Source organism: Macaca nemestrina, chromosome 16, assembly GCF_043159975.1.
Source record: "Macaca nemestrina isolate mMacNem1 chromosome 16, mMacNem.hap1, whole genome shotgun sequence".
Classification (NCBI taxonomy): domain Eukaryota; kingdom Metazoa; phylum Chordata; class Mammalia; order Primates; family Cercopithecidae; genus Macaca; species Macaca nemestrina.
The window spans coordinates 81142153-81163823 of record NC_092140.1 but is presented as its reverse complement, the minus strand read 5'-3'; the positions used below and the strand labels follow the sequence as shown (position 1 = coordinate 81163823).

Sequence of the window (21671 nt, the reverse complement as noted above, 5' to 3'; positions counted from 1 at the left end):
CTGGCAGAGACAGAAGGGAAAGTAGACTGGGGGCATGAACTGGGCAGAGTCCAGACAGGGTCAGATGACTATGGAGGCTGCAAAGAGGTGAAGGGCAGTGCTGAGTGCTGGGCACCGCAGTCCCTTGTGCATGACCGGTACCTGCAGGGATGATGACCCCCATGGGCGTCCTGGCCCCAGGCCCACTGCTGAATGAGTGGTGTGAATCCACTCTAAGCGAAAGAACATTGGCAGTAGAGTCTCACCCCAGTAGTACCACTGGCAGGAACCTCTGGGGCTGAACTCATGGTGGTGGGCAGAGAAGAGGTACTTTGAAGCACAGCTCTAGGAGCTGAGTCAGCATCACTGTGTGGCATTAAAAAAAAGTGCTGCATTTATTTCTCATTGTTTTATTGATGTGTGCTCTTAATTAAAATACTAGGAGGGAAATGTCTGAGACTTTTCCTGGGGGAGCCCTGAATTTAGCTCCATTGATAGGGCTATGGAGACAGCAACTCTGTCTTCCTTTCCTCAGTCTCACCAGACCCATATTTCTCCAGAAATACTTTGAGCTTGTCAACTTAAATAACAAACACAGAGAGGCTTTCTAAAAGAAAATGATATTTATTTTGGAATACAGCATTGCGATGGGAATATGCATGCACAGTTAACTATATGCGTATTCAGGGAGGTAAAGGAAAACAAGGGTTTTTAGAGGAATGAATAAGGAGGATTCTGTAATTGTTTTGAAATAATTATCCTTGGCTACAAAGATCAATAATAAGGATGATGCCAGCTCAAGGTTGGACAGGCAGTTGCTGGGCAGATGTCCTTGCAGAAGTATTATTTTTTGTGTGTAAGGTTGAGATGGCCTTCGTTCAAGGTTGTGGTTCTTGTAGTCTCTTTTGTCATCAGGCATATAAGCATGAGAACCTGCTCTTCACGGCCTTCCTGGAGTCTATATGTCAAGGTTTTCTTAACATTGGTGACTCCATTTTGATTCTGACAACTTTAACTCTAGCAGGATTTGCCATTTTAACTCAACTCAGTAAGCATTTCTTGAGGCCCCACTATGTCAAAGTGCTAGATACTGAGGGGGTTATGAAGATGAATGAGACTGTCTTGGCTCAAGAGACTGGCACCTTAGTTAGGGAGAGGTGTGGAAACAACAAATCTGGTACTGGGAGGAATAAGTGGACGCTCTCTCTCATGGAGTTCAAATAAAGTGTCCAGGATAAATGGGGGAAATGGAACCTGGGGCAGGAAAGGTTTCACTGAGGGGTGACCCTTGTACTGAGCTTTGTGGGCTCATGCTGTCATGATAGGAGGGTAAGAGAGTTCCAGCAGAGGGAACAGTTTACACAAGGGTCTAGAGGAGTAAATCCCAGTTACTGAAGCGTGGGGGATGGAAAATAATTTTTTCTTCAGCTGTCTCAACTTATTAGTTGGAATGGAAATTATAACAACAGACAGATCGGTAAGAGAAAAAAAGGAGCGTATTAACATACATATCCCATATATATATGGGAGACATCCAGAGATGAGCAATTCTCAAAAAGGTGAGAATCCCAGCTTATATAGCATCTTCAACCAAGAACAGTACATTTTTAGAGAAGTGACAAGACGAAGGAAAAGAATTTTGAGTCTCTAGGGGCAGTAAATTGTGGGAAGGCAAATAAATGTGGGAAAAACTAGTTGGGAAAGCTTGTGAATGTAAATTTCTCTGGTACCATCTCTGGGCTGATAAGGGTCTATGATACTGTGAAATACATATTTGGTCTTGCCCTGTCATACAACTTCTAAAACCCTTGGAATCTCCAAAGTACGCTAATGAACTGACTGTTGGCTGGTCACTGGAAAGACAAAGGGAGGATGAGATGGTTGGAACCTTCAGCCCCACTCTCAACCTCTAAGGAGGGAACAAGGGCTGAAGGTTAAGTTGACTACCAATGGCCAATGATGCAATCAATCATACCTACATAATGAAGCTCCTGTCAAAACCCAAAAAGACTGGGTTCAGTGAACTTCCAGAGGTTCCTGAAGGGTGGCACGCCTGGAGCTTCCCCCATACCTCATCTTACACATCCATCTCTTCATCTGAGTCCTTTTTCTATGATCAACCAGTAAATGTAACTCTCCTTGATTTCTGTGAGCTGCTCTAGCAAATTCATCAAACAGAGGGTGGGGGTCTTAGGATCCCCAATTTATAGCTGGTTGCTCAGAAGCACAGTCAAAACAACCTGGTGCTTGCAGTCAGCAATGGAAGTGGGCGGATGTCTTGTGGGACTGAGTCCTCAACCAGTGTGATGTGATACTATCTCTAGGTAGATAGTGTCAGAGTTGAAGTGAATTAGAGGATACCCAGCTGCAGCCTGCGCAAAATTGATTGTTTACTTGGTGTGTGGGTAGAAATCCCCACTTATCTAGTGTCAGAAGTCACTCATCTAGTGAGAATATAGTGGGAGAAACAGAGCTTGTTTTTTCTACTCAGGGTACAAAGTCGTTTTTAGTGGTTAATGTTTATTCTCCCTGGTGGGGTTGGAGGGAGTTAGCTTTTGTCTTCGAAAATCTATGTTCTGCTTTTAGGCAAATAGAGGAAGGGCAGAGAGCTTTCCTACATTTTCTTCTTAATTGCCTTCAGCTCAACAATCCTTCATATTTTGGGATGGCATATTCCAGTCTCCCATAGAAGCATAGGATGTGGAGTGGACACCTGGGGGGATGCAGCTTGAGAAGTAGCAGAGGCCCCATGGCAATGGCTTTACATGCCAGGCTCGAGAGTTAAAATCCCCGCAGGAGGCACTAGGGATCCATGGTGGACTTCATAGGAGAGAGTGACATGGTCTGATATGTGCTACATAATGATAATCTTTCCGGCAGTGCAAAGGGAGAATTGAAGAGGCAAGAATTTGGAAATGTAAGGATTAGGGTGGGGGCTGGCAAATAATAATTTTGGAATCTAGGCAAGATTTTAGAAAGGAGGAGTGGGTCTGGAAAAGAAAGATTAGCACAAGGTATAAAAGAGAGCAGTATTATCAACCCATCTGAAATAAATTTTACAAATAGTATAATGAACCTACTCTTAATAATTTCAGAAATTATAAGTGTAATATTCAGAAATTATAAGTGCAATATACAGAAGAAGCAGAAAGAAAGCTATTTACAATAACAAAGTATGCATTTCAATGTGAAGTAGTCAGATATTTTCACCCACACTAAAATCATCATAAGGGTGACAACTGCAAATACAACGTGATATAATGTAGGATATTTTATGTGGCATTTCAAATACCTTGAGAGACATCACCATGTACGATGTGGTTTTTCTGAAATGTTGACAAGTCTGAAATGTGGAGAAGCAAAGACGGAGAGAATGAAGGGGACACCAGGTGCCCTGAAGGCGAGGTGAGAAAGCAGGAGGGGTTTAAGATGCAGAGAGGAAAGCGTGGCCTCCCCAGAGCAGGGAGCTCGAGAGTGGAGGGTTAGGTGGGGAGGCCCTAATGCCAGTGAGAGCATGCAGGTAAACGTTGGTTCAGGTTATTGGGTTCAAGCTGCCCAGTGGGTCTCTCTGTGTAGCGCTCAGGAACTTCCTGGAAACCCATGAGCTCCCACAGCATCCAATGTGGCAGAGAGCTTGAGGAAAATGAAGACTGAGATGAGTCCACTGACATTTAACAACAAAGAAATATGGTAGCTCAGGACTTTGAAAAAGCTGAGAAAGTGGAGTTGTGAAGAATGAAGCTAGAACACACAAAGAGAAAACCTGACATTAATGAAGTACAAGCAGCAGGTTTTTACAACCAGGATTGTAAAACCAGTTTTGCAACAAACAGACTTCCTCCTTGACCTAACCTGTGTTAGGCTCTCTAAGGTCTTGTCTCAACAAGGCTTCAACTGCAGGCTTCAGTGACTGTCCTTGTGGGGCCTGCATCACCCAGTTTTAGCAAGAATCCTCCTAAGTCAGTTTAGGAAGAACTCTTCACCCTTGATATTTGATCACCCTCAATATCTGGTCAAATTCCTCATCCCCTAGGGATGCACCTGATCCACCTGGCCTGCCTTGAGCAAGAATCCTGTTAGGTCAGTTTATTTATCTTTTGAGATAAGATCTTGCTCTGTCACCCAGGCTGGAATACAGTGGTCCAATCACTGCTCACTGCAGCCTCCACCTCCCAGGCTCAAATGATCCTTCCTCTCACATCAGCCCCCCAAGCAGCTAGGACTCCAGGCACACACCACCACAACTGGCTAAGTTGTGAATTTTTGTAGAGACATGGTTTTGCCATTTTGCCCAGGCTGGTCTCAAATTCCTGGTCCCAAATGATCCACCTGCCTTGACCTCCCAAAGTGCTGGGATTACAGGAGCGAGCCACGGCGCCTGGCCCCTGTTAGGTCAGTTTGGCAAGAATTCCCCTGCCTTGCTGTCTCCTCTTAGTAATTTTCTATCTACCACCCCCCTCCCCACTCTGCTCCTTGGCTGTAAATTCCCACGTGCCATGGCTGTATTCAGAATTGAGACCAGTTCTATACTGAGGTCTTTTTTCTTCTACTGTAATTGTTCTTCAGTAAAATCTATTTTCACCGCTTTAACTACCATCAGGCTCTGGATTTCCTCAGGCTCTGGATTTCCTTAGATTTCCTTGTAAGGACTGGAGAGTAGAAAATGAGTGTGGGTACTGTGTGTGTGTGTGTGGTGGGGGCAGGGGGAGGGAGACTAATGGGGATATAGAGTAGGGTAGATGCGGATGAATTACAATGCATTTGACATGAGTTCTAGTTACAAAATCTGTTGAATTAATAGAAAACCATATGAAGGTTTTGTCGTTGTTTTCTTAGGAAGTTTAAGAGGCACCTAGCCAAGCGCTCCTGGATCACGCCACGGGCACTTTGTCACTTGTCAGTTGAATCCACGCGTTGGGTTGGCCTTTCAGTAAAACAAGAGGTAACTTAGAGAATGTGTTGGAAATGTGATTATTGTTTTCCAATGACCAGGCCAAAGGATCACCTGTGGTCATTGCAATAGCCAGGACTAGCTGGATTTCCTAGGCCGACTAAGAATTCCTAAGCCTAGCTGGGAAGGTGACCACTTCCACCTTTAAACATGGAGTTTGCAACTTAGCTCATACCCGCCAATCAGATAGTAAAGAGAGCTCACTAAAATGCTAATTAGTGAAAAACAGGAGATAAAGAAATAGCCAATCATCTATTGCCTGAGAGCACAGCGGGACGGACAATGATCGGGATTTACACCCAGGCATTCTATCAGGATATAAACCCAAAGTGCCGGCAACCCCTTTGGGTCCCCTCCCTTTGTATGGGAGCTCTGTTTTCACTCTATTAAATCTTGCAACTGCACTCTTCTGGTCCATGCTTGTTATGGCTGGAACTGAGCTTTCACTTGCCGTCCACCACTGCTGTTTGCAGCGGTCGCAGACCTGCCTCTGACTTCCATCCCTCCAGATCCGGCAGGGTGTCCGCTGTGCTCCTGATCCAGTGAGGTGCCCATTGCCGCTCCCGATGGGGGTAAAGGCTTGCCATTGTTCCTGCACAGCTAAGTGCCTGGGTTCATCCTAATCGAGCTGAACACTGGTCACTGGGTTCCATGGTTCTTTCCTGTGACCCATGGCTTCTAATAGAGCTATAACACTCACTGCATGGCCCAAGATTCCATTCCTTGGAATATGTGAGGCCAAGAACCCCAAGTCAGAGAACACGAGGCTTGCCACCATCTTGGAAGCAGCAGCCGCCATCTTGGGAGCTCTGGGAGCAAGGACCCCCTGGTAACAATTGGAGTTTTCTGTTGGGCTAAATCTCCTTGAGGAGGTGACGGACAAATCACAGGTTACCATTTCTCCATTTAGACATGGGAAAAGGACAATGTGATTTTTTAAAAAGATTACTCATGGGCACCAGGCAGCAATGCATGTAGGTTTTAGTTGTGAAATTAAAATATTTAGAGCCTGATCCCCAGACCTCATTCAGGCGGCACAGCCCCTCTGCCCCTCTTTCCCAGCCCGCAGCAGAAAAATTCACCTAATCCCATTTTACCTCCCTGACTTGCTGTGCTTATTATGTTACCTTTCTCCTATTCACCAAATTGTTTAGCACAACTGAATGAGGCTGACATTTTGATAATAAACTCCAGGACTAGTGGAGTTTTCAAATTTGGTGTCTCTTTCCCTAATATGGTTTTCATTGATCCCGAGAGTTGCTGGAGCAGTCGAGGCTTTTTTATAATTCCCAGGCAGAGACTCAGACGTTCTTCTGAGTGGGTGTGCAAGATCACTCTCTTTGTGCAAAGATGGCTTAGATTTATTCACAGCTTCCTCTCCTGCAATAGCTCAGGAAGCATAAATGGGTTGGGGGTTGGGGCGTGTGTTGAATGAAAATGTTTTGTAATTTCAAAGCAACCAAACAGAATAGATCCTTCAGAATGGTTTTATTTTCTGTGGCAACATAGTTGTGGGCACGAAATCTCTTTCTCTTCCTTAACCTGCATCGGTAGCCTTTTGCATTACCTCGTCACTAGCAGAAAATAGGATTTTTCACCTGCAGATGGTGAAGAGAGAAGAGGCTAGCCTAAACGTTAGGTAGAAATTACTTGTCAAGTTTGATCACTTCACAGAAAATCCAAATCCCCTTTGAAAAGGCACAGTTGATACTCAGAGATTAGCGGGGATGTCCTTATAGATCCATTGTTTGGCTAAATTGTCTGCATATGCAGCATGTTTGCTAAATGAGTGATACATTTGCATCTAAATGGTCCATAAATAATTTGATTCTGCTCCAGACAGTGCAATAAACAAGCCCCCTCCTCCTGTTGGGCTTATGAGATGTGCGAGTGTGGACTCTGCTATGGCTTTGACTGTGCTATTATTTGACAAGGCACTGGGGAAGGAGTACATGAATCTATTAACGAGAACCAACTTCCATTATGAGCTGAGATTTGAGTGAGCAGGCAGAGAAATCTTTCATAATGTGCTGCTTTGGCCTCCAGCTCTCTGGGCAAAAAAAAAAAAAAATTTAAGGTAATAAATAAGAGCAAAAGCTTGGCCATGAAGCCCAACACCCCTCTCTGTGCTGCTGCCACTGTAACAATTTGCATGTTGGGGAAGGAAGGTGTGAGGTGTTAATTACCATCTGCCTGCTGCTTTTTATAAGTGCATTGATTACCCATTCCTCCCAACCAGTGGCACCATGGTGAGTATTTATAGTACACATGTGAATGTGGGGCCCATGATCTACATTTGAGTTGATCCTTTGAGGGCTTTAGCTACTCTGCAGGCATGGCCAGGTATGAGGATCACGCAGCTCTCTCCTTCTATGTTCAAACAGATGAGTTCCAGCTCTTAATTTGGAAGGCTGGAAATTGAACAATGGCATCGACAGTTGTCAGTTTCCATGTGCAGTTATGTGATGCCTGTTATGTCAAAACTGTGACTTTTTATAGCCTCCTTTCATGAGATTTTTGATGTTCTGTTCTTTTAAAAGGCTCCAGTGGGACAGTATACCTTGATTTAAGAAAGTTCAATATATTAAATCCAGTTTCACAGGAAAGAAATATAGGAGAATGGTTATTCACTTTGCAAAAGAATTCACAATGGGATTCTTAAAGTGATAAATATTATATGTGGCACTTAGCATGTGATTTAGTTCATTGTTTCGGGAATGTGTCTATGGGCAAAATGCTGTCTATTTAAAGAGTTCAGGTGCTTCTTACTTCAGGTGCTTCAGCCTTTGTTCCCCAGCTCATGCTGGCATGAGGACAGTCAAGTACTCAGGTAAAACTCCCAGTGGTAGTTGCCTCTAATCCCCAGTTTTATTCCTGAAACTCCAAGTTTCTAATATTTTACTGTGGCAGATAGCATAATTGGCTCACTTAACCCAGGTTCCAGTGCCCTTTTAATTTGCCTGCCTGAGCTAGAATGCCTAAAGGCTGACATCCATATTCCCCAGTTTCCCTGGCATTTAAGAATCCTCATATGATTTAGAGACTTAATCTTCTGGCAGGCGTAGCTGGTTCTTCTGGGGCAGCTGGGGTAGAGTTTCTGCCCCTAGAGTTCAGTCTCTCGCATCAAGGTGCCAAGCAGCAGAAAGCAGCAGCAGTGGCATTTCTGCTAGAATAGCTCTGTGCTATAGCTGGGTGTTTCCTCTGGCTGCTTTGCCCCTGGCTGTCACTCTCTAGCCTTTCTGTGGTCACAGCAAAGGGAACTTTCTCTCCATCCTCTGAAGGTTGGATAATTGAGTCTGTTGACATAAACTGACAATAGGCAGATTAACAGGAGAAAAAGCATACAAGTTTATTAATATGCAAACACATGGGAGTCACACAAAATATGAAACTCAAAGAAGGGCCAGATTAAAGCTTACATGCCTGCTTCCTAGGGGAGAGGGAAGTGGGGAGTGTAGGCAATTTTAGAGGAAGAGTGAATAGTCTCCGGGGGATAAGATAGGCCTGAAAAACAAATAATAGCCTGGGACAAAGTTCTTCTGGGCTAGTGGGGAGGTGGTGACAAGTTGTGGGAAGGTGAGGGGCAGAACTGCACTGGGAACAAAGGTTGTCTTACAATGAAGATAAAATCTCTCAGGTACTATCCCTCACAAGAATAGATTAAAAGTCTGTCTGGGCAGGGGTGTGGTGATGACCTTTGTTTTCATCTTTGGTGATTAATTCTCCCTGGTTAATAAGATTTCAGGCAGGGATTAAAGACAATTGTATTTCTTTTGGAAAAACTTCCCTCAGTCAAATAACAAAACTTCAGAGAAAGACAGAGAGAGAGAGAGAGAGATCCCTTCCCTACCCTTGGGGGAAAAACAAGATAAGAGACTAATTCTGAAGCAGCTTCTAAGACCTTCCAATTTTCTTTAATTCCGAGTGCTTGGCATGTCAGAGCACCATATATTGGGGTACTGTTTTCTGAGCCCCAATGCTATAAATGACCTAATATTTTCTGATTGAACTAGCTAAAGTAGATTTTGTTGTTTGTAACTAAAAACCTTGACTGATATAACCTCCCTTTCTTGTGTGTCCTGGGCACTCAGACTCAGGACTACTGTACACAGTTGTGCAGGTAGTGCACTGTACAATCCAGAGGCACCATTCACATATGCTTACCATCATTGCCTTATGAACTGCTGTCCTCTTGAAAGGCTGCTTTCTTTCTTTAAGTTCTTTTTTTGCTCCTACTGCCTTAGTTTGGGCCTCTATTTCCACGTGAGTGTGAAGGAAGAGATTTCTACAAAGATCACAGTTCTTTCAGCCCACAAGACCTCCAAGAGATTAAGCTCTTTTGGGATATTGCTTCTTTTGTCCACATTCTTAGAACAAAATTTTTGAGGGGTTGGGTATATTAATCATTTATTTTATTTTCCATATTTTATGAGGCTTTGACATCTTGGGGCCTTGCAGACCTAGAGGGCATACTGCCCATCCCAGGGTTAGCTGATTGCTAGAGTGAGCAAACAGTTTACCTGAGAGCATGTATTTAGTATGCAAACCAACCAATTCTGAGTTCACACCCTCACCATCTTTACTTTATCTGCTCCTGCAGGCTGTCCCCCTGCCCTAAATCGCCTCAGGGCCAGGAACCAGAAAAATAGAGCTCACCCCATAGCTTAGAGCCTGCCAAAGTTATTGAAACTATCCAATCCTCAGCCTGCCCGGCTGCTAACTCTTTCACCCATGCCTTCTGTGAAAACAACAGTAAAGGTTTCGCCCATGCTTTTTCCTCATCCTTCTGCTTCCTGATTGGCCTCGTTCTTCCCTGTGTGGCCCCACATGGTGTGACATGCCCCTTCCTCTTGGAAACTGTAAGTCATAAACTTTTCTTTTAAAAGAGGACATCTCCATGCCTGTCATCTCACCACATAGTATCATATTCCAAAGTGTTTATCTCTTATCATGAATTGGATTTCCCGAGACAGAGCCCTGACATTTTGACTGTCTTCTGTCTCAGGAAATTTACTTGCAGGATTCCCCAGCAATGCCTTCCTCCTCGTTGCTATGATGCCTTCCTCCTCGTTGCTATGATAACTTCATCTGGATGTTAGGGACAGGTCCTGGGCCATCAGACTCAAAGCCTCTTTTATCATTGATTTCAGGGAACCTACGTGCTACCATATGAGTAAGATTCTGTAGCCTGCTCTACTCTTGTAGAATCTTGAATACAAATACATAGATTAAGTTTCCACAGTACTCTGACTTTATTCTTATATTTGGGAAAAAGCCCAGAATGCCTTTATAATTTGTAGTTACTTCACCCAATCCTTAAACCTTTAGGGAATTTCAGAGTGAAAAAGAACCCTAGGAATAACCTCATGAAGGTATTTTCTCTATTACTTTTTTTGTTATTCAGGGCCTTGCTATCCAAACGTCCCCTTAAATAAATTCCTTCTACCATTTCCTACAATTGATTATCCTGTTGCATCTGTTTGAACGTTAATTGCTGTAAGTTCTAACACAGAGTTGACAAACCATAGCCCATGGGACAAATCCAGACTATGCCTGTTTTTGTAAATATTTATTGGAACACAGCCACCTTCATTCATTTACATATTGTCTATGGCTGCTTTCACACTATAATAGCAGAGTTGAATAGTTGTGATAGAGGCTATATAGTCTGCAAAACCTAAAATATTTATTATCTGGCCCTTTACAGAAAACAGTTGCTGACCCCTGTTTTAGTGGATAAAATAGGCTGGTAATATTGGACATTATTTACAAGGTCTTCAGGGACAACCTCAAGTTCTTTCTTGATAAAGCATTCTTTAACTGTAATAGCTGCCATCAAGCTCCGTCTCAAACCATATCAGTTAAAATCTTAATCATTTCATTAATTCTTCATTATATAAGGCTGTGTGTTGCTGTTGGGAGACAATTGTCTGTGAATCTCATGTTTCTACATGTCTAGACATGAGCAATCAATTGCTCCAGAGCTATCTTTTCAGGAATGTTTGTATAAGCATGGAAACAGTGATTCACTGTGGAGCAAATTTATTTATCTGAGAATAGTAAAGATAGAAGTATTCCCTCCTCAGAGAGATTTGCTTATATTCCAGGGTAATAAAAATAGTTTCTTTCTCCACAGGATAAGATGCAGGCTTGCTTGCAGCTCCATATAATATCAGGGTTTCTTTTGTAGTCTCAGGATTTTTGTGCTGTCTGTAATGCCCATCCACTGCATGTGCAGGCAGCACCCAGACCTTGTTGTGTTGTCTTGTTGGTGCGAACCTGCACCAAAATGTTTCTGTTGCTAAATCAATAAGCTGTTTAAATACATTTGTGCTCATTTTCTGCTTACTGGCCTAATCTATGGAAGTGTGCAAACCAGCCCAACTATTGCTACTCGGCTGCTGCTCAGGAACTGATGGACCACTTGATAGTTGCTTGATGCAGGTATAAATGCATTTGTTTTGTCTCCTCAAGTGCACTGAGAAGCTCCTTTAGGGAAGGGACCAATCTTCTCTTTTCTTTGGATCCTCCAGCAAGCCCAACATCCAGTAGGCGTTCAGTAATGTTTTGTTGCTCAAGGATACATCCTGTCCTGAAATTCTCTTCTTAATGGTGCACGAAGACTTGGAACTACTTTCTAAATTGCCATGGCTTCCCTCTGCACAAGTGTCCGTGTTATCCGAAACTCTGGGATCTAAACCTATCCTGGCCTTGTTAAGATTCAGAGTCAAGTTCCACCTCACCAGTGATCACACAGAAAACAGGCTTATAGCATTTCAGTCTTGTGGCTAGAGGTAATTGGCCACACACTTAGCTCCCCAGGTTAGGGGCAGAGTTGGCAAGCAGGGGGAACTCTCCCTTTTGCTGCTTGCTTCAGATAGCCACTTGTGCCCACAATGAAACCAATGCATTTTGTGGACATTGTTCTCCTAGGTTGGCCACATTCCACAAATAAAAATAGAGGACGTCCAGTTAAATCTGAATTTCAGATAAATATTGAATGCTTTTTTAGTATAAATATGTCCCAAATATTTAATGGGCTATATTTATACTAAGTTTTGTTATCATTGTTTATCTAAAATTTAAATTTAACTAGGTGTCCTGTATTTTACCATGGAAGCTTATTCTCTGCCCTCTTTCCTCTAGAGCCCATTCCTCAACTGTGCCTCATCCTCAGATCTGGCCACTTCTCTAAACTCTCTCCTGTGATCATGGGTTTTTTGTTTGTTTTGAGATGGAGTCTCGCCCTGTCACCCAGGCTGGAGTGCAGTGGCGCGATCTTGGCTGACAGCAACGTCTGCCTCTAAGGGTCAAGCGATTCTCCTGCCTTAGCCTCCATGCCCAGCTAATTTTTGTATTTTTAGTAGAGACGGGGTTTCACCAAATTGGCCAGGCTGGTCTTGAACTCCTGACCTCAGGTTATCTGTCGGCTTCGGCTTCCCAAAGGGCTGAGATTACAGGTGTGAGCCACTGCGCCTGGCCATGGTCATGGGTTTTTTATTCTTTTTTTTCAATAGAGCACCTTTCCTGGTTGGTGAAGGTGCAGAGCTGGATGTTTAGGAAATACGCACAGCCTTTCAGGAGAGCTTCCTTGAGTTTTGCTGATTGGCCTAGATTTTGTCACTGTTTGTAGGACCGTGAGGTGGATGGTGAGCTCACCTTGGAATGGCCTGGAAGCATTTCAGTGTTTTGGGGTGATTGCTTTTCTGTTTGTGTTTCATTTTTTAAATCTGTAATTCCCAGAGTTGTTTGCAAAGTCAGATCTAAAAATCAAGAAATGTCTACCTCCTGTGTACTAATGGAAGTTGATTTGGAATCAAGGAAGAGGCAGAGAGAATGGAAGATTCAATTACTTCCTAAATGGGTGGTAATCAAAGCCCCCAACTTTGATACTTAATATACGCTTTTCCCATTGGCCCCCTTGCAGAGCGTGCACAGAGTCTATCTTGTCTACCTCTAGGCTAATAAGGAACTAGTTCAGGGATTTCCTTCTCCCTCACCCTGTAGGCAAGGCTTACGTGGGGCTTAGCTCTGAGCTGCCAGAGAAAGAGGTCTGAAAATTCCCACTCCCCTCGGAGGGCCCTGAAATGGTGGCCCCCTGCTCAGGCAGCCAGGGGAGATTTGCAGGATGAATAAATGCCTCCCCAGGGATTTGCTAGGTAACTCCCTGTCAAGGCTGGGGGCAGAGATTTAAATATGAATTACCATCCCAACCAGGCAGGGATTTATCGAATGAGCCCCTTTTGTGCTCACGGGAAGATTTACACAGCCACCTCATCAGCACCAAGTTGTGGGGACTGTGACTGTGTGACACTCAGCAGTGGGACTGCACCACATTGGCCTCACAGCCAGCTCCAGTACATCTGTCACACTGATGAGGTCCTGTGTCTGGATCTGCCAGGACGACCTCCCCTTGCTCCTCTGTCCCTTCCGCCTTCCCCTCCTATATCCAAATGACAGAAGTCTAGTGTTCCCTCTAGCACCAGGTGACAGGGACCTCCTACCTAATACTACTCTGCTATCTTCTCTGGACTCTATTTAAGATTTTCTTGCTTCTCCATCAGAATGCAACTGTGGCCATTTCCAGTCACTTTCCTGCCTTCCTCTCTCTTGCAGAAGCACCAGCTCTCTTCTTCAGGTGACTTTACCTACTTCTTTGATCCTTGTGGACGCTTGTCTCACCAGACGCCTGGCTCTAAATTTAAGAACCTAACGTTCATCCAAATACCCCCAGCAGAATCTCTCAAGGGAGGCTATTAAAAATCAGAATGCTGGCCTCCACTTGGACCTCCTGAATCAGAATCTCTAGTTCTGGGGCTCAGAAATCGAGTTCTCCAAGTAATTCTCAAGCACACTGACATTCGAGAACCAAAACCCTGGATCCCAGGGTTGGGGTTGGGCTGGGTTTCTCTTCCCCTGCTTAGTTTCAGGAGGGCCACTTTCTCCCTTCTTTCAGGGAAATCTCTCTCTCCAGCACTCAGCAATCATGGTGCAGGTCTTTGAGGGTATTTTGAGGGAAGAGGTGAATATCTAAGACACTATAGGGGTGCAGAATGGCCCCAAGAAAGGACTTGGCCTGAATAGTATGCTGCCTCATGAATATTAATGCTGGCCATGCAGTCATTTTTGATCACTCAGATCAATTCAAGGCATTTGCTATAAGCCTTTGTGAGAGCAGGAAACAGGTCTTGGGAGTAAGGAGGCAGGGAAGAAGATTGAGGTTAAAGTGAATTGACAGGCAATAGGATTAGAACTCTGCTCAATCCTGATCTTGCCAGTAACTAACAGTGGCCTGAAATTAAAGAATTAAACCATGAAGGCTGCCTTGACAACTGATCTGATAGGCCCAGAAGTAAATTTCAGGGGCAGCCTTGTCAGGCAGAGGCAGGGAAGAGCAAAGATAAGGGACCCTGGGGTGCTTGGAGTGGGAGGGAAGCCCTGTCTCTTTCTTTACAATCCAGCAAGAGGCTTTGGTGTCTCCACTCAGGGCAGTGCCATATGCTGGAATAGTTCCGGGGGCAGGTTAGTTGCCAGGGCTTCAATTCACCTCTGGTAGCACTTTCTTCCTTACATTCAATTATGACTTTAAAATGGAGGCAGAAAAGAACAGGGGAGGAAGATAATGAAGCACAAGTCAAATGTGGCAGCTGGCAACTTCCTGATAATTGCGCTTTCCCTCGTAGCATTTCATTTCTATTCCTTCATGCTGCACAGCAGCTTGTGGAAGGAAAAGAAACCCGTCACAGAAACAACTCCAAAGGGTCAAAGGAAACAATATCCAATGCAATTTAATGACATTTTCTATGAGAGACAGGGCAGAGATGAAGTAGCAGTTCGAGTTTGTTCAAATTATTGTCTTTAACATTATAAGAAAGCCTAGAAAATTATATCTACACTAATTCAGGGCAAGTAAAATGCTTCTCAGTTTCCTTTCTCTTTCTTATCTCAATACCCTAAAAGAAAAGATTGAAAAAGGTTGAGGAGTATTTATAGTATAGCGGCCAAGGTGAAATACTTTCAGAAAATATTGGAAAAGACTAATTCTAACCCAGGTGGGTAGTTCATGTGATGACCTGATTTGGGGGGAAATTAATGTTTGCCTACACTCGATCTCTTGGATCTCCTTTCAGTGAAGGTTTTCTTCAGCTGACTATTTTCCAGGTGAACGCAATGGGGAACTCACCAACTCTTGAAGAAAATCTTATGATTTCTTCATAAAAAAAAAATTCTGAAATTTAACAATCTGACTAGGAGATGCCACTAATGATGCTATTTGCAGCTGAAAATCAAAGTCTAACTCTTTGGGGTCCCACCCACGATCTCTTCCCCTTTCCCTTAGAAATGCATCCACGTAGGAACTTAGCAGCCCTCACTTCTCCATCTCTTCCACTGAAACCACTGGGATCAGAGTAACTGATGCACTATTGACCTTGAAGATTCTGCCTGCTTCAAGGGACTTAGCTGGGAGTTTCCAGTGACTCTTATCCTGGTGGAAACTGTGCCCTGGATTTAGAAAGAGTATTGGTCTGGGTAGGCTATGGATTGTGAACAGGGTCCTCACTGGGTTGCAATAAAGTGAAGTAGCCAAGTAGGAAAGTAAGGCCCTGGGCCCTGTTCTTCATGTGACGTTCCTTGGCTCATTACGTTTTCCGTCCCTCAGTGTCATGCTTTACGGGGGTCCCACTTTTGTGGTAATGTATCTTATGTGGTGTTTGACACCACTGCTTGCTGTGTCTCTTGAATGGTGGATATTTCCAATTTCTAACTTCAAAGTAAAACATTTCTTTAGATTAGGTTTTGGCCAGCATGTAAGAAAGAAGTAGGGAGGGTGACCTGTAAGAACAAATAATAGGAAATCTGAGCTTTATAGAGCTGGTTTTGCTTTTTGGATTGGGATAGCCAATAGGCTGAGTTTGCAGAGCCCAATTTTTCCGTGAAAACCACCAAATAGAACTTTCCACACTAACAGCAATAGGGAAGTTTCCGGCGGGAGAGCAGAGGGTGCTCTTTGGCAGAAAATGCTCTTGAAGCTGCTTAAGCCTCAGAGTCCCTTCTCCAGAAGAGTTTGTGTTTTCCCAACAATTTGCTGTTCCGCTGACTTGGCTATCATTTATGCCCTTGTCAGTATGGCCTTCCAGGGCCTTGCTTCTCCTTCCAAAGTCCCCTCTCCCACCCGGCTGTGCTCATCAGTAACATCTAGGCAGTGGTATTAAGTCAGCCCTCTGTGTCCACAGGTTCCACACCTGTGGATTCCACCAACTGTGAATCAAAAATATTCAGGAAAATAAAAAGAAATAATACAACAATAAGAAATAATGCAGTATGAAAACTATTGACATAGTATTAGGTATTGTAAGTACTCTAGAGGTGTACTTACAGTACACCTTACAGCACTTACAGTACACCTAAGTCAATACACTTAGGTATTGACATTGTATTAGGTATTGTAAGTACTCTAGAGGTGATTTAAAGTATATGGGAGGATTGCGTAGGTTATATGCAAATACTATGCTGTTTTATATAAGGGACTTGAGCATCTTCAGATTTTGGTGTCCACGAGATTCCTGGAACCAATCCCCCAAGGATATTGAGGGATGATTGTACTGTTAAGTGCTTAACAGCTGGCTTTCTAGGGAGAAAAATCCCTATCTAGTTGCATTTGCTAATTTCCATGGTGTGAATACTTCCACCATGGCTAATTTCAAGCAATCACCATGACGTCACTCAATGTGGAGCTGGAAGATGCAGTGCAGCATATTATTATATCGTATGTTCATCATGCAGATGTGATAGATGTAAATAACCCCCGGAGCATAGAGGATAAAAAGAGTAGTGAAATAATTAGGAAGTGATCAGTTTTAAGTACTTTCAACCTTTGCTTTAAATATAATTTATTTAATTGTAAATGTATATCATTTTTAATACTGACTGTACTTAAATAACAATCAGCTTACAAAATTCCTGAAAGATTAACAACCAGAATGCAAGCCAACTCTAGTACTCCACTAGGTCTTGGGCTGAAAAAAGAAGGAGAAAAAGGAGAGCTGAAAGGCCATATCGAGTATGAAAGCACTAAAAGGCCTCTATGCCATTCACACTTTATGACTCGGTCCATCTGAGCCTTGGGTCCATATGTTTATAGAAATGACATGGTTGCTGTTGGTCAGAAGCCATATGTGCCCGGTCCCAGGCCCAGCTCTGCCATTTGCTAGCTGGGTGACCTTAAGCAAGTTGGCTAAATTCTCTTAGCTTACGTTTCCCACCCGTAACATGAGTACATAAAGAGCACCTGCTTGCTAAGGTTGTTATGGGGATTACATGAGCTACTATATTCAAAGTACGTAGCCTACTGGATCATATAGAAAAGCCTCAATAAGTGGTAGCCATGAGTACTATTATGATTACTATGCTGATCTAGTCCTAAAATGTCCAGAGTAGCCACAGCTAGTGATGGGGTACACCAGGTACAGATTCATGCAGATACTGATTGTTAAAGACAATCTTCATGTGGCCTGACCTCCATTTCGGCATCAACCATGTATGTAGGCTCAGCCTCAAGGGGAGGAATGCTCCTCTCTCCACACCTCCTGAAAAAACCTCTGGCAGATGCCTGAAGTTCAGATACTCGTAACTGTTAAGTGCTGCTGTCTCTCTAGGCCTTCTTTTAAAAGGTAATTACTCCTTAGAGAGTGAGTCATTAACTCTAGCACCTTGGTGTGAATGAGGCAACCAGATCCCAGGGTTCTGTGCAGGGACTCCTGGGACTCTAAGATGAGAAACCTGGGTGTGGGCAAAGGGATTCAGAAAGGGCTTGGCACACTGAAACCTCCATATGCAGCCCACCCACTTCCTGGGCCCCCTGCTTCCAGGTGGACTAGTGCTTTTTTTTTTTCTAAAGAGATAGGGTCTCACTGTATTGCCCAGGCTGGAGTTACAAGTGGTGCAGTCACAGCTCACTGTGTCCTCAACCTCCTGGGCTCAAGCCATCCCCCTGCCTTGGCCTCCAGAGTAGTTAAGACTACAGGCTTGTGTCACCATGCCCAGCTGATTTTTTTATTTTTTGTAGAAATGAAGACTCGCTATGTTGCCCAGGCTGGTCTCAAACTCCTGAGCTCAAACAATCCTCCTGCCTTGGCCTCCCAAAGTGCTGGGATTATGAATGTGAGCCACCATGCCTGGCCTAGTTCTTAAAGCAGAGATGCTTCTAAAAGCAAATCCACTCCAGTCTTTCTCTCCCTGCTCCCTCAACCATCCCAGGACCAAGACTCAGTTGATTCTCAGGTCCTCAGTCCACTGGTGAGCTGGCAAGACTGCTGAATATTTCGGGTCAGTCTTGAAGTAAGCTTTAAGAACACCAAGTGTGCAGTCAGTTGATCTGGGTTTTGGTTGTGGTCTAACCACTTGATGTGTGACCTTGAAAAGATCACTTCATGTCTTAGAACCTCTATTCTGTTGGTATATTGAGGATGCTAATGAGGATTAACCTGAGACTCAAATGAAAGAACCGTTCAGAAACTATGAAGCTCAAATACAAACTGCTGTTACCATTTTCTATTCCCGATTCTTGGTTGCTAGTTTGCTCCTTCTTCTCCAATTCTTCACATATGGACATGGAAAGGCCTTTGGGGGAGCACCATAGCTGGAAGAGAATAATACATTTCCCATGCTTTGTCCTAAAGGTTTCTAGGAACCAACATAAGAGTTCCCATCTGGGATCACTTATTCATAATACAGTCTTGTGTGCAGTGAAAATAACCTGAAGTCATTCCCAGTGTGGCTCAGGTAACTTGGCACAACCGGAAGGCAAAGGTGATGTCTGCCGGAGCCCTAAGGCCCTGTGAATGTTAGTTATATGCTTGGTGAGGTTTTGTTTGTTGATCTGGAGCACCTGTGATGCTACACAAATGCTTTCAAAGTGGTTGAGTCTCAAAAACCAGGAGAGGACCAGTGGCTTCTAAAGGCATCAGACTTACAGCCAAGGGGGTCTTAGGTTCTGGGAAGGGGATTGGGGATGCAGTGAGAAGGAAGACAGCCAGTCTCTCCACGCGCAGACGGACCAGCCGCAGGTATCCTTGAGCATCTGTGTGATTGGGGGGGAGTGGCTGGTGCCCTGGCAGAGCATCTGAGTGCTCAGAGAACGAGCAGGCCCCAATCCTTTCCTTGCGACTGCAGCATCTGACATGCGCCTCCATCTGTGGCGATGTTTTTTGCCCCTCTCAGGGCTCTGATGGAATGCAGTCTCGGCCCCAGGGGCCCAGCGATTACTGTGTGACCAGAGCAGCCTCTGTTATTAAATCTCCTATTGACTGGCACCACCCTTCTGGGCCGTGGGGTGTAAGTTGGCAGCAAAAGTGGCTGCCATTAACCCAGTTGTTGGGGGAAGGGTGTTCTGTTTCAGGATCAATTATTTTTGGTGGAGAAAAGATTGTAGATGGCCAGCCAGGGCAATCTGCCTGAAACTTAAGTAGTCACTTGGAGGCCCGCCAGGACCCAGCTGAGGGGGTGAGGTGCAGGAACAGGGCATGGAGAGTAATGTCTGGTTGGCCAGAGCTCCACTGGGCTGTCATGAGGATGTGCTGGGGATGGGTGCCTGGCTTCTGCAGTGTCTGGAGAGCAGCCAGAGGGGAGGGACAAATGCGATAAAAAGGAGCTAGAAGAGGTCCTACTGGGAAGGCTTAAAGGTGTCCAACTTAGAAAAGACAAAGTTGACTAAATATGCTGACTTTCTTCAAATACACGAGAGACTTCTACAAGAAGATGTTGATGACTTGTTCTGACAACCAAATAAGAGAAAGCAGCCTGCGCAGAGGCAATATGGATCTCCGACACTGTGTCATTCACACTGCAACAGGTGCTGAATACAGACTTGAGCCGTGGTCACATCTGTGTGCTGAATGGGACGGTAGGAGCATTTTAGAAAGTGAGGAAAGGGAAGAGAGCCTCTCAGGTTTGTAAGTGATGGCCAGCCTGCCAGGTCAGAGATCCTGGGTGCCGCCCTCTGAGTTCTTTGCATTTGAGGCTGAGTCCTGGTTCTGCTTTTTGCATGATATGAAAGAACTGCACCCTAGGGAGGAACTGATGGATTTTATAACGTGATAATAAAACCCTCTGAGGAGGGAGTGCCCTCTCAGAGATGGGAGATTAATTTTATATTCTCTTTTTCCTGTTACTTTTCATCCCCACCCCCTCTTGCCTATTCTTTTCTACTACTTGCTCAACAGAGGGCAAAGGGATTTTTAAGAAAGCACCAAAAATCTGAGGACTTTGATTCCAGAGCAGGAGAAGATGGCACAGCCTGGGAACAAGGTGACAAGAGCCCGTCACAGGAAGGTGGGCCTCTGACCACTCTCCTGAACCCCAGCATCAACCTGAGCACTCAGCACACAATGACACCTCTAAGCCAGTATCCAGCCCTGCGGTGGAGACACGATCTCCTCGTGCCCGGGTAGCTCAGCTTTGACCTTGAGATTCCTGGGAAGGTGTCAGAGTCATGTCTGGTTGGTCTGAAATGTGATCCATCTCTGAGCTGGGCCCATTCCCCAACCTGCTGAACGCACAGGTTCAGATTTAGCTTGCTCTGAAATAGACTGAAAAGAGAAACAAGAAATGATTCTCACACTAAGCCTCCTTTCAACCCCAACAGTCTGCTTGATGGTGTTTTGATCCTTTCGAATGCAGCGGAGAAAGGAATTGGAGGTGACAGGAAAAAACTATTCTGATTAAATCTTACAAACGTTCCATAAAACAACACCAACAAGACAGGACAAACGTCACACCAAGATCTTAAATTACAGGATGTTTACATAATATAATGCCCATGGCAGACAAAAACTAAATCCCACAAAGTACCTGAGACAAAATAAAATAAAATAAAATAAAATAAAATAAAGTAAAATAAAATAGAAAAGAAAGGAAGGAGAAGAATAAAAAGGAGTCTGGAGTCCTGGCATTGGGAGGTCCGAGTGTTTCCTAGGGAGGCTGTGTGGGGAGCATCCGTGGCTCCTGGCCTCACATTTCAGCTTCTGAGGGTCGGACCTCTGTCGCGGTGATGGCAATCCCAATGGCAAGGCTGCCATTGTCAGAGAAGAGCTGTGCCAGCGAGGTGTTGAGGACGAGGCAGTCCCCGTCCGTAATCACTGAGTCCACGCACTCAAGGACAGACCGGGGGGTGGCCTCCCACTTGAGGCGCCGATGGTTTCTGTTGAGCTCCAGGCGATAGGTGAAGCAGTCGGCCTGGGTGGGGGTTCCAATCAGCATCATGGTGGCAAAGAACTGGGGGTGACCTTCATGCCTCTCCTGTTTCCTCAGCACTAACAGAAAGTGGTGGCCGAGGCAGGAGTGCATGATTATCCAATCAGCCGGCGCGGGGAGGTGCATGTCCGTGGCCAGGAAGACGATCTCAGCTCCCTGGAGGATGTCAACACTATGGATCTGCCGCAGGTGCGGCACCACCACCTCCAGGTGGCCTTCCCACTGGCAGGAGAACAAGGGACACATGCACAGGCAGGGCGTCACCGGGGCGGCGTGCAGCCCCATCTCCTGGTGGTGAAGGTGGTGGGGGTGGGCGTGGTGGCGGAGGTGGTGGTGGTGGCGGTGGTGGCAGTGGTGGTGGGAGAGATGGTGAGGGTGGAAGCTGCCTTGCTCTGGAGCGTTCTGAGTGACGGCGCGCCGACTGGACACATACTGTAAGGAAAGAGAAGAACGTCAGTGCCGGGGTGAGGCCCATTTCTCCCTGGCCGCC

The 21671-nt window shown here is 44.9% G+C and overlaps 1 protein-coding gene and 1 long non-coding RNA gene across 3 annotated transcripts in view; one reads left to right on the top strand and one right to left on the bottom strand.

Moving 5' to 3' along the window:
• The window catches only part of LOC105490662 (uncharacterized), a 69328-nt gene that overhangs the window by 37754 nt on the left and 9903 nt on the right, over positions 1–21671 (top strand). For both annotated transcript variants that reach the window (XR_011614814.1, XR_011614815.1), the window contains exon 4: positions 21239–21370. This is a non-coding gene — a long non-coding RNA (uncharacterized lncRNA). The remainder of the gene's footprint in view (positions 1–21238; positions 21371–21671) is intronic.
• The window catches only part of LOC105490663 (siah E3 ubiquitin protein ligase family member 3), a 77261-nt gene continuing 67552 nt past the window's right edge, over positions 11963–21671 (bottom strand). The window contains exon 2 of the mRNA XM_011756510.2: positions 11963–21613. Within this exon, the coding sequence (XP_011754812.1) occupies positions 20939–21613 (675 nt within the window). The 3' untranslated portion in view covers positions 11963–20938. The remainder of the gene's footprint in view (positions 21614–21671) is intronic.